This window comes from Neodiprion virginianus, chromosome 2 (genome assembly GCF_021901495.1).
Source record: "Neodiprion virginianus isolate iyNeoVirg1 chromosome 2, iyNeoVirg1.1, whole genome shotgun sequence".
Classification (NCBI taxonomy): Eukaryota; Metazoa; Arthropoda; class Insecta; order Hymenoptera; family Diprionidae; genus Neodiprion; species Neodiprion virginianus.
Window position 1 is genome coordinate 6079565 of NC_060878.1, and position 12120 is coordinate 6091684.

General features: G+C 37.2%; 2 protein-coding genes across 3 annotated transcripts; both read left to right on the forward strand.

The window, feature by feature from the left end:
* Positions 1-623: 623 nt before the first annotated feature.
* LOC124298313 (probable serine hydrolase) lies at positions 624-3195 on the forward strand. The gene is made up of 2 exons (XM_046750158.1): positions 624-961; positions 1901-3195. The coding sequence occupies exons 1-2, from the start codon at positions 826-828 to the stop codon at positions 2740-2742; spliced, it is 978 nt and encodes a 325-aa protein (XP_046606114.1). The 5' UTR covers positions 624-825; the 3' UTR covers positions 2743-3195.
* A 461-nt stretch (positions 3196-3656) lies between these two features.
* On the forward strand, positions 3657-11959 carry LOC124298305 (6-phosphofructo-2-kinase/fructose-2,6-bisphosphatase 1). 2 transcript variants are annotated; one of them, XM_046750145.1, is made up of 6 exons: positions 3657-4456; positions 8169-8596; positions 9253-9726; positions 10242-10476; positions 10715-10842; positions 10924-11062. In XM_046750145.1, the coding sequence occupies exons 1-6, from the start codon at positions 4378-4380 to the stop codon at positions 10927-10929; spliced, it is 1350 nt and encodes a 449-aa protein (XP_046606101.1). In that variant the 5' UTR covers positions 3657-4377; the 3' UTR covers positions 10930-11062. The 2 variants fall into 2 exon arrangements, with proteins under 2 accessions (XP_046606101.1, XP_046606100.1); XM_046750144.1 differs by lacking the exon at positions 10924-11062 and adding an exon at positions 11674-11959 and having other exon boundaries at positions 3659-4456.
* Positions 11960-12120: the final 161 nt, after the last annotated feature.

The following is a 12120-nucleotide window of genomic DNA, read 5'->3' on the forward strand; positions in this document are numbered from 1 at the left end:
CTAAGGAAAATATTAACACGCATGTACGAGCCTTTGGGAGAGGGGGACACACTTGCGTTCGCATTTAAGCGCGACGTTGATCGTTACAGGTTTAATAGACATTCGCTAATACAGTAGAAACGCGTCTGTGATTGTCGAGACAGAGGCGTAATGTTGTCACGAATTTATTCGAGGAAAATTATCCAACATGTTCAGTCAATCAATTGTTTCTTAATTTTTAAAAAAAGTGTATTTGAATACAAGTTTCGAAAATTTCGGTATGTAATCTTGATAGCGGAAAAATTTTTTGATAATCTATAATTTCATTCAAAACATTTTTCAATTTTCGGTAGAAATATTCATTTATTTTTCAGTAATTATATATTAAATAACAATCGAAACATTAATCATATAAAATTATATTACTTTTTTATACGACATTTGAAAATAGCTTGTCAGTGAACTCAAGAATACCATCATATCTACCTATGTGTACCAAAGTCCCTATAGGAGTGAACTTCATGCATGAGACTAAAAACAAAAGCCGATTGTGAGGGAAAATAATCAAGTTGGTCGATTAGTCAGGTTTAAAAAATAATCGATTATACTCGATTAATCGGGAGAAAATAATCGATTTAATCGAAGAAAACAGGCTCGATCTGTCTCACAGTCTAAGAAAAGGAATTACACAACACTCGGGATGGCCTAGGGGGGGCAATCGCCCCCTCACTGCCCTCTGGATTTACGCCTGCATTAGTTTTTAACCTCGACACGTGGAGCTTTAGATTCGATAGACATTCCGTAGTACAGTAGAAGCGTACCTGTGATTGATGAGACAGAGGCGCAATGCTGTCGCAAATTTATTCGAGGAAAATCATCCAACACGTGGCAGCCGGTGCAAGAAACTTTTACAGGAACTCGTACAATTCAAATCAAGATGCAACGGAAGTTGAGATCCCCGTACCGTGGGGCAAGATAGCTGGTGAGAGGAGCAATTTAAAAACAAAAAGATTCATTTATTTTTACCGTTACAATCATCTATCGTGCGGCAACATTAATTCTAATATTGTCAATGTCCGACTCTCCGTTATCCGCATTTCAGTTGATGCTTACTGCCCTAACCTCAAAAACCCATCTCATCACGATTATATTCAAGAAAACGCATTCGTACCGTAACGGCCTTCTGTACAAATATTGAAACTTGACCGTAAATGAATGGATGGAGCCTAAAAATTTCGATATACACATCATTTATTTGGGCTGTGAGTAGTCATGTCTGCATAACTAGAAATAACGTTACACGCATTCAGGGTCGCAGCTGTTCAAACCTGTGATTCGAGCAGGCTCGTTGGAACACCGTTTGTCAGCCACATTCGATAGCATTTAACGAACCAGTCAGCATTATTTGAATAGAACATCTTTTCTTGCTCGTGATCTGCAATCAGATTCACTTTGCGAACTTTCATTTTCGAACAAATATACACTGTGCCTTTGTGTACTGGATTACCGATGCTGACATTGAACTGGAACGGTTGATTCAATTACGTTTTTGCCTGGTGCTTCCGATGGCCCTATGTGTAAAATTATTTGCTTTGCCCATTTGCATTCTCATTCATAGATGCATTTTTCATCCAAATTCAAAAGCAGGATCTCATTGAAAATATAAGCAGATTCATACATTTCTTTTCTCTTTATACCATCGTAATCATCAGTGAAAGATTCCAAAAAAAAAACATACGTGCAATTAAGGATTACAACAATTGTATGGCTACGGTAGACGCTGAATGTTAAATTTTGTTTCAAACTTGTCTAATATCAGAAAAGATTGAAATTGTTGTGCGTTTCAGAGACGAACTTCTGGTTACGATGGTTTATCTTTACTTGTATACTAGATTGAAAAAAATCTTAAATCATTCTGCAGGTAAATGGTGGGGGCCAAATGACCGGCAGCCAATTTTGGCGTTTCATGGATGGCAGGATAATGCAGCAACGTTCGATACGTTGATCCCGTTGCTACCCAAGGGAACTTCTGTACTTGCGGTAGACATGCCCGGTCACGGATATTCATCTTGGTCACCAGCAGGGATACCATATTCATTGATGAACACTGTCTTGCTAGTTAGAAGGATAGTCAAATTTTATGATTGGAGGAAAATAAAATTCATGGGTCACTCGATGGGCAGCATGGTCGTATTTTTGTACGCAGCGTATTTCCCTCAAGAAATCGACTTTGGCATCGGTATTGACCTCGTGAAGCCACCCTCTATAGATGTCAACAAATATAACAAAGTAATCACCGAGCATGCAGAAGAGATCCTTAGAATAGAAGCGAGAAAAACGGACCCACCTACTTACAGTGACGAAGAAATTATGCACAAATGGATAAAGGGGACAAATTATTCTATAGACGAGGCAGCTTGCAGGCTGCTTATGAAACGAGGAGTTAAAGAAGTTGCAAGGGACGAATTTATATTCAGTAAAGATCCAAGACTGATCACATATACTTCTTTTGACTCCGGCTACACCCATGACCACATCTTAAAACTAGCCGAACGAATCATTTGCCCATACAGGCTGATTAAAGCTTCAGATTCGCCCTTTTATCAGGATAAGGAGCTGGTACTTGAAACTGTTGAGAAAATGAGTACAAATAGTTCAGACTTTACCTATACTGTAGTGCCTGGTAAACACCATTTACATTTAACTCACCCCGAAAGAGTGACCGAAATACTCAATCCATTTTTAGAAAAGCATAATAACTAGGGTTTGTCAGAATTGTCTATGTATACAGTTGCAGATTTTTTCCATTGCGAAAGCCTTGGTATACCTATTCTACTTTCATTTGGGCAGTCAACGAGCATAAATGTATTTGTATTAATACTGTATTGGTTGCGGTACACACTTGAAGAGATGCTATGCTCGTTGAGAAATTTAGAATTGATAATGTATGAAGTAAGTATTCCCATGGCCCACTGTTTCGTTTGTCACAAAGAATTCCTAATCAAACAGAGGAAATCGATTTCATGTTTCCGTTTAAAAATAATTCGAATAACTTACAAGAGTCATCCATTTACAAATCCATACAATGACAGTTGATCAAGAAGGGATGTGTAACATCCCCGCAGTGTTTATATGTACCTAACATGTACATAGGACGATACGCAGTACTCTGTAAATTACCTAAAATATATGTAATAAATTGAATTATTTCCCAGACTTATTCCTATATTATGCGTTTCTCAACCGTTCGTGTGATTAGCTGTGCATGCACAAAGTGTATTTTGATCCAACAACCGTTAGTCGTATGACGAAGAAGATAAGAAAAAAAGAAAAACAATGTAATTCTTAAAAATTGCAATAAGATCGAATCAGCGAGACGACGTCCAAAGATCATAAACCGACGCATGATCAATTGATTTTTTCATCGAACTCGGGCGCCTTCTCTTTACAACAGTCTCTCCGCATCGCGTCGTCACTCCTCTGACTGAACGTCAGAATCTCGTCGTCGCGGTATAATAAAAGAGTGACGTAAGTTGGGGTCGCGTGATGAACGGCAGGGCTTCTCGGAGTGGTCGGAAATCCTCGGGAGGCTTCAACTTCCACCCTTTTCCCCGCGGACCGCGATCAGCTTGCCAGCCGCTGTATTGCCGTCGCAGTCCCGGCGCCCCCCTCGATTCGGCATTAAAAGTCTCAAGGCTTTCGCACAGGAAGGCGGGCCAGACACGCGCATGGCCACGACTAAACTTTAGAACCCGTAGTCAGCTCCGTACGTATCTACGTTGATTCGTGGAGTTTAGTACGAGCCTGACGCTCGCTGGTTCGGCTGGTTCGCCTTCTTTTTGTGCGTGTCCGCAACGTGAGGTAAAGTGAACATTCCGTCGGGTGCCTGAATAATCATACATACGTACGTACCTCCTGCAACGACGTTTGGCGACGAAGACAGCTCAGACTCGTGGATAAAAATAAAAAAAAATAAAAATAGAGAAGAATATAAAAATAAAAACTGTATATATATATATATACATATATTAATTAATATGCGTTTGTAAAATTATTCGACAACTCTTCGTCTGTGGCTGGTACACACAAGTTCGTACAAAAGTAGCTCGTCGCGTATTTATTTCTTACGACGAATCGTCATGCGGAAATCGATGACGGAGGAAAGGTGGTACAAACGAGAAGAATATTAGTTTGCGACGAAAAAAAAAAAAAGAAAAGAAACTCCAGTTACCTAGAGGAAGTAATTTACGAAATATATTTTGATAAAGAAGTGAATTCTACTAGACGGTGATACGAGGGAACGATTCGTTCTTGGAGTCGAATCTTATTTCAAGTTTTCTTGAAACGAAAATAACAGAGAGAGAGAGAGAGAGAGAGAGAAAAGAAAAAGTCGAAAAAATGTCCAAGCCCGCAATTGAGATGCATTACACACCGCCGACTTCGGACACTATTCAGACAAAGCCCTTTCCTATCAGAGGTAATCAAGGATTACATTTCAACCATTCCTAACTTATTAACACACCACGGAAATATATATATTTCTAATATATGCCAGCGGATTTCTATCAGCTGACACATGCGTGTACAGTTATGATATACGCATACGCATACATATATTACACACACGACACATGCTCTCTATCTTACCGAAGATACGTATATACTTAATATACACACAGCCGTACAGCCGGCCATGCATGCCGTACTATTATAGCTCATTCGTTTCACAAATCCTTCTAAGCTGTATACTTCGGCTACAGGCAGCGATTTTTTTCGAAACGGTACATAACCGCTTTTCGGCCGACTGCTCCCGATCATATAAATTCATTCCGACTCATCCAATGCGCTTCGGATGATTATAATTAGTTCTTCCTCTGCACTTGGTCGTTTTATTCAATATATACGTTTGATCAGGTCGTAGGACATGATTGCCAAGAGAATACTTTCGTTTGGAATATCTGTTTTGCAATCACGTGGATATTCGTATACAAGACGATCTTGAAGTTAGTAACGTTATCCGATCGTAATGAAACATTGGAGAAAAAAATCACTATTTTATTAACTTCGTAATAATTTTTGAAGAACTAAGATTTCTAAATATGAGTGTGTTTTGTTTTATCACGGTTGACTGAATTTCAGACAGTTCCAAAATCGCGAAGTAACGGTTTTCCTCAGCATTAATCGTTACGGTAACGTTACTAACTTCAATATGATCATATAAGCCGTTATCAGGTGCATCATCCTCCTCACCAATTGCGTTGATCTTTCACAAATCTGTAAATTATCTGGAAAAGTTGCGAGCTCTAATACTGCACGGAAATAAGTAAATCATAGCTGTACTATTTTTAGTAGGGTTAGATCTTCGCGTTGAACGTACCAATTGTTTTCGCCGAAAATAGATTTATTTAATTGGCGTTTGGTTCGCTACACGTATACAGTGAATTGTATATAGTAGGTAGTAAGTAATCGATAACGCGAGATAGCGAGCGACCGTCAGCGTCCGCGTACAACGGCCAATGTTCTGCAGCGATAAAACGATGTGTCTTCGTATTTATATGCGTGAAAGCGGAGGACTCGGGTCGGGGATATAAGTGGAAAATTTTTAAACGCATTCGAATGCCAAACAATTGGAATAATTCCGTCGTTAGAGATTGATTCGAGGCGGCGAATTGTTACCAGAGCAAACCAGACCGAGGCAAACTCGGCTCGTGGCCAATTCTCTTCGTAGGAAGAATCTCATTGTCAATTAGTGTTGGATATCGCACTTGCCGTTTTAGCGTATGTAAGACGATTGTATTATCAGGGCTGAAGTTCTGTATAGTTTTTCACGTCGTCTTTTATTTCTCGAAGGAACGTGTAAATGCGTCTGAGACTGAAGTTGGTAACGTTAACGTAACGAAACATTGCGGAGAAAAGTAACTATTTTTCTTAAAGTAGTTAAATTTTCGAAGTATGAATACATTTTGCCTTATTATAATCTACCGAATTTCAGACATTCCTGAAACCGTGAAATAACGATTTTCCGAAACGTTAATCATTACTATAATGTTACAAACTTCAGCCTCATGTATGCGTGACTATTTGAATAATAATGGCGGTTCGCGCTGTAAACATCGGCTATTCATTTGTTTGAGAATTACCGAAATACCTAGATGTATTATATCCACAAATGTTTTACGGTCTATGGAAGAAATTGCTGTAATTGATACGAAACAACGAACAATTACAGATGCAATTTGTCAGAAAGAGAATAATGGTTTGGCAACACAGACACAAAATGTGAGAAAAGATCTTTACGCGACGTATAATTTTCGCTGTTCGACTCCTCGAGACTACTAGCTGGTTTTTAATTTTGTATACAAATTTGATTCTAATTTAACTGCAGGCCTCGAGGTCACAGCATGGCTGCGGTACATATTATAATTATACCTCTGCGGTATGTTTGAAAAAGAATTCTCAATTCGATCCTCGATGTGTTAGCTGTGCGGACTTCGTACGTAAGCGGCTTATGGCGACAAACCAAATCTTATATCGCACAATGTTAAATAGCCCAGAATTGTTATCTCGTTCGGGTATTTTAAAAATAATAAAAATAATACAAATAAACAGTCTTTCTTGTATTATTATTCAATACCTCGCACGAAAAGTATCGCAAGTTACGTCAGTGTTCAGCTACGGCAAACAAGTTACATACGAGTTTGTATGTAGGCAAATAACTATCGCTTGTCTCTACATACCCAACAGATGTTTGTTCGTTCAAAAGATTAGCTACAAGCTAATCGTATTAGAAGAAAAAAACTTTACGAAGCATAGTATTTATTTTAGCTTTATTTATATTTATAGTGAAGCTGGTGTGCGTGCATACAATGTAAAATTTCCTCGCTGTTCATTTAGCGTAAGAAAAAAGATTAGCTTTGCTCGATTGGAACTAGTTTCTCATGTAGAATAAAGGTATACAATATTTCTTGTTATTCAAATGGAACATAAAAATTCTCCGTTAAAATCTTATAGAAATTGAATCGATCGTTCCGCCGATTTGTATGAAGGCTACAGGCTGCGACATTGGCCAGTCATGTGAAGATCACGTTTCTATCGAATGAACAGGTGGCGGTCGACTTTTTCACAATTGATAGAATTTTGATTGCCGATGCATTTAGTCGGTCAATAAGCTCGCCGGTGTGTCGAATAATATATTTACTTATATCAAATGGCTCAGATTTTCCGCTGTTCCGCTTAAAGGTATTATCGTGATCGAGGTGTGATATTTCAAAGGTATTATACTGATATGTTTGTCAAAGAGTCGTATGACGGTATACATACAACGATCACTATCAATTGCAATTGCTGTGCTGTTATAATAATAATGTGAAAAATCAGCAACGCGGTGCGAAACGTCATTCGCAACCTGAACCTCGCTATCAGATTCTGATTCTGTTGTACAGATTCCCAATTTTATCGCAGCAAAATGCCTTTGCATTGTTGGGGGAAAAAATTGAAAGCATGCTGGCGGAAAATTTGATCGGCAATATTAAATGAAAAAACGAATTTTATAACTGTAGTCCAACATAGGACTGACAAAAATCATTAATTTATATAACTTTAGAACGAGATGAGGCGTAACGAAACGTCAGGGGAAAAATCATTACTGCGTAATTTTAGAATGACTTTCAAGAAGTCTAAAATATTTAGTCTATCTACTAAATTTCAGATATTGCTAAAGGTGCGGAGTAAAGATTTTTTCACTTCATCTTCTTCATTCTCAATTCTGAACTTGATCCTCGTAAATATGAGGAAGGAATCGAGTTTCCTAAATATGAGTACAATGTTTTAATTTATATTACGATTTACTGAATCTCGGACAATTTCAAAGTTGCAGAGTATAAACTTACCTTGAGAATGCATCGTTCCATCAACGTTGCGAATTTTAACCTGATAAAATATTGCACAATTTTATACTCTCAGGCTTATACCTAATACTCGTGTTTGCGCGTCAAGATGCGGATGTAACGATTCTAGTTCTCTTAAGAGACTCCATCAATCAGTGCACGGCTTAATTAAAAAGCTAATTAACACATAGATTTAATTGATCGATGAGCGATAAATCCGTGGTCCGATTACTGCGGTAAATTTCGTAGTCTACCTACTTTTTCATGTTTGTTACATAAATTTGTACGCGTGTTATTTTACAGGGGAACGTTCAAATTACGTGAACAAGCCACACGTAATAGCCATGGTTGGGCTGCCGGCACGGGGTAAAACTTATATATCGAAAAAGCTGTGCCGATACTTGAATTGGATCGGTATAAATACGAAAGTATTTAATTTGGGGGAATACCGGAGGCATGCGACAACGGCATATCAATGTCACGAGTTTTTCAGACCTGACAATATCAAAGCGATGGCGATAAGAACGCAATGTGCCATTGACGCATTGAACGACGTTTGCCAATGGTTGGAAAACGGCGACGGCGAAGTCGCGGTTTTCGACGCAACGAATTCGACCATCGAGAGGAGAAGGATGATACACGACATTGTCGTTAGAAAAATGGGTTTCAAATTGTTTTTCGTCGAGTCTGTTTGCAACGATCCCGAAATCGTTGAACAAAATATAATGGAGGTATTTGATATGCATGAGATTTTCAGTACATATCTAACGCAATTTCGTTAATCGAGTATTACAATCAATTTCTCATTATCGAACAATCGCTAACGCATCGATTCTTATTACGATTAAATGATTCATATTCATCAGATTCATGAATAAATTATTATACCTATACGCTTTCTTATCATTATATGCAGCAGTAAGAGACAATTGAATTATCCGCCCCTTTGTCCCCATTCCGCATCAAAGTTGTTTAAATCGAAAATAATTAAAAGAAAGCTTAGAAGATCCCTTCAGTATCGCTATCTGTTAAGTTTTTATCGCTTATTCATTAATGAGATAACAACGCTTGGATAAATTTCTCAGAAACCTTGATGCAAAACGCATTTCAAAGAATCCTTCGAAAGTTAATCAGAGGGAAAAGAAACACGCGTTACTTTGCATCCTGATCATATGGAAAAGCGAGAAATTGATAATTTAAACATTTTCCCTGGAATTCAGCTTCGAAAGGTTCAGTCTTAATAATGTAGAATCAGCAGACCTAAGAGGTGATAATTTAAAAGAGAAAAATTATAATATTAAGAATGGTTATTCTTATATAGGGCATGATAGTACGATCTTTGGCATTAATTGGTCGGGTATTTTTTTTGTTTGTCTTATGATTACAGGTAAAAGTAAGCAGTCCTGATTACACCGACATGAACAAGGAAGCCGTATTAGCTGACTTTATGATGCGGATAGAACATTATCAAGAGAAGTATAACCCGTTGGATGAGAGCTGCGAAGTCGACCTGTCGTTTATGAAAATTTACAACACGGGAGAAAAAGTTCTGGTCCACAAACACGAGGGACATATTCAGAGCAGAATAGTTTATTACTTAATGAATATACATATTGTGCCTCGAACTATATACTTGACCAGACACGGTGAAAGTATTATGAATCTTGAAGGAAGAATAGGTGGTAATTCTGCTCTCAGCTCTAGAGGACACGAATACAGCAACGCGCTAGCTCAATTCATCGCGCAGCAGGATATACAGGGTTTGAGGGTTTGGACCAGCTGGCTTCAGAGGACTATACAAACCGCGACTGGAGTCCAAGCTCCACAAGAACGGTGGAAAGCTTTGAATGAAATCGATGCGGTGAGACATTTTTTAGCCATGAAGATCTACGAATTCAGAATATGGCAAAGCAAGGGACTCTGCAAATATTTCGCCCGTCTTTCCCTATGAAAGTACCATCGAATTTTAACATCAATAATTTCGCGTCAAGTGTTTACATGTATAAAATTTGGATGCATGAAAATTTTAGGAAAAAATTTCTACCTTTTATTCACTTATTGCAAATCATCATCATCAATCACACTGATATCCCAAGTCTCATCCAAAACTGAATAGTTCAGAACTTGAACTCTGATAGAGATCCTTGGGTTCCTTCAATTGCCTTATTTTTTTTACACAAATTGTTTGGCAACTTTGAAAATTCTGTACGAAAGTAAAAATTACTTTTTCCAAACATTGTGCCCAGTTTTAACCGCCGAAATAAGAAGTAAAATATGTTATATTACACACGATGATGAGTTACAAATGATAAAGTCATCAACATATAAATGCATCGCAATTCAACTTAATTAGACCAAATATAAATGATATTCCAGGGAATTTGTGAGGAAATGACCTATGAAGAAATAGCTGAGAAATATCCAACTGATTTTGCGGCAAGGGACCAAAATAAATTTTCATACAGGTACCCCAGAGGTGAAAGTTACGAGGATTTAGTTGCTCGACTAGAGCCAGTCATTATGGAATTGGAACGTCAGGGTAATGTTCTCGTTGTGACTCATCAGGCTGTACTACGATGTTTGCTTGCCTATTTTCTGGATAAAAGTTCAGGTAAGCTTGTCACACTGAATTACAGCATACTTTGCTTTACACTGGCAAAGTGTATCTCTTGATATATATTTCGGTGTTTGGTTTAAATTCGAAAGCTGAAAAAATTATATCTATGGTGAATTAAATACACGCAATATTGCTTTAGTCATAATTTCCATATTATAAGAAGAAGAAGAGTCAAAAGAGCTCATTAACTATAATAAACTTTATATCAAACTATATTTGTATAATTTTTCAGACGAGTTACCATACTTGAGTGTTCCACTACACACTATTATGAAGCTAACACCTGTGGCTTACGGATGCAAAGTTGAGCACATCAGGTTGCCGATAGATGCAGTGGATACTCATCGGCCAAAACCAAAGGTACAAAGGCAAATAAAAAAAGATGTACAATAATTTTTACTTAATTGACTTTTCTTAATTTTGGATATGATCTTTCTACAGAATTGATAGGGTGAATATTTTAATTCGTTAAGAATTGATGGGAAAAAAGAAATTGATAATACTACTATTACTTACACTACTACTGCTATTACCTTGTCCTGGTGCTTGAGCCATGTGCTAATAAAATAACTTTTACTTACCTGCTGCTCGTGTTTTAATGACCCGCCAGAATGTTTGCCCGTTTATTGCATTTAAGTGGAGTGAGAAGGTTTTTATCTACCACGAAGAAACCTTCGTACTCCCGCGTCATTACATACTTATCACTTGTTTTTATGTACTACAAGCATGTGTAAGTTTGAATCATTTTTTTCCATTAGATTACATCAGATAGAACTTGTAGCTTTCAAAAGTCAACATTTAGAGCTGTTGTTGCTAGTAACAGGCATTATCATATTTTTTTTTGCAAGTAATTCGGATACAACGAATGGATAATGATGATTATTACGAATCTTATTTACGTTTTCATTCGAATTATCTACCGTACTTTCGATGCACTTGGTAATTTATCATAATCTGGAGTTACATAATGGTTTAAAACCATTGCGCAATAAGCTTTAGTTACTGTGTACTACGTAAATTGTATATCTTGATAGAGACAAGCTAGAAGACAACATTGCTAGTAAATATAGACGCAATAGCATCTTCCTTGATTTAATTTTAAATTTGTCACTTTGAATAATCAGTAGTACCCAATACATTTTATGTACGTCAACAAGTTAAATATTATAATTTTTTCCGTTTCAATTTCAGGTACATGGATACTTGGAGGAACGCTTTAGAAACAGAGCACAGAAACTGCTGACGTGATCTAATGACGCTGTTTTGAGGAAAATAAAAAAATCCTTCCACGCTAATTCGTGACAAGAACAAAGCATTGTTGGCAGCTGGCTGTCAAATTGAGTACGCTGTGATGCCGGAATAATTAAACTCGTTATTATGGGGTAAAAAAAGAAATAGTAAAATTTCATTGTTATCTCTAGCTTCCTATACTACTAAACTACCTGTCGAGCAAAGGCACGTATGTAAACTGAAGAAAAATTTTGATGCAATGGTTATAGATATATTGTGATTTCTTTTCATGAAAAATTTTTATGTGATATGAATGCCGATAAAAAGGGAAGTTTATTCTAAGAATTTTAAATTATTCTATTTATATATGATGTCTTCTGTATACCGTTTGTAGATCATTTCAAATTT

Coding starts and splice junctions, on each gene's coding strand:
- LOC124298313 (XM_046750158.1), top strand. CDS start 826: ATGCTGTCGCAAATTTATTCGAGGAAAATCATCCAACACGTGGCAGCC. Junction 962..1,900: donor ACCGTGGGGCAAGATAGCTG/GTGAGAGGAGCA, acceptor ATCATTCTGCAG/GTAAATGGTGGGGGCCAAAT.
- LOC124298305 (XM_046750144.1), top strand. CDS start 4,378: ATGTCCAAGCCCGCAATTGAGATGCATTACACACCGCCGACTTCGGAC. Junction 4,457..8,168: donor AAAGCCCTTTCCTATCAGAG/GTAATCAAGGAT, acceptor GTTATTTTACAG/GGGAACGTTCAAATTACGTG. Junction 10,843..11,673: donor CTCATCGGCCAAAACCAAAG/GTACAAAGGCAA, acceptor TTTCAATTTCAG/GTACATGGATACTTGGAGGA.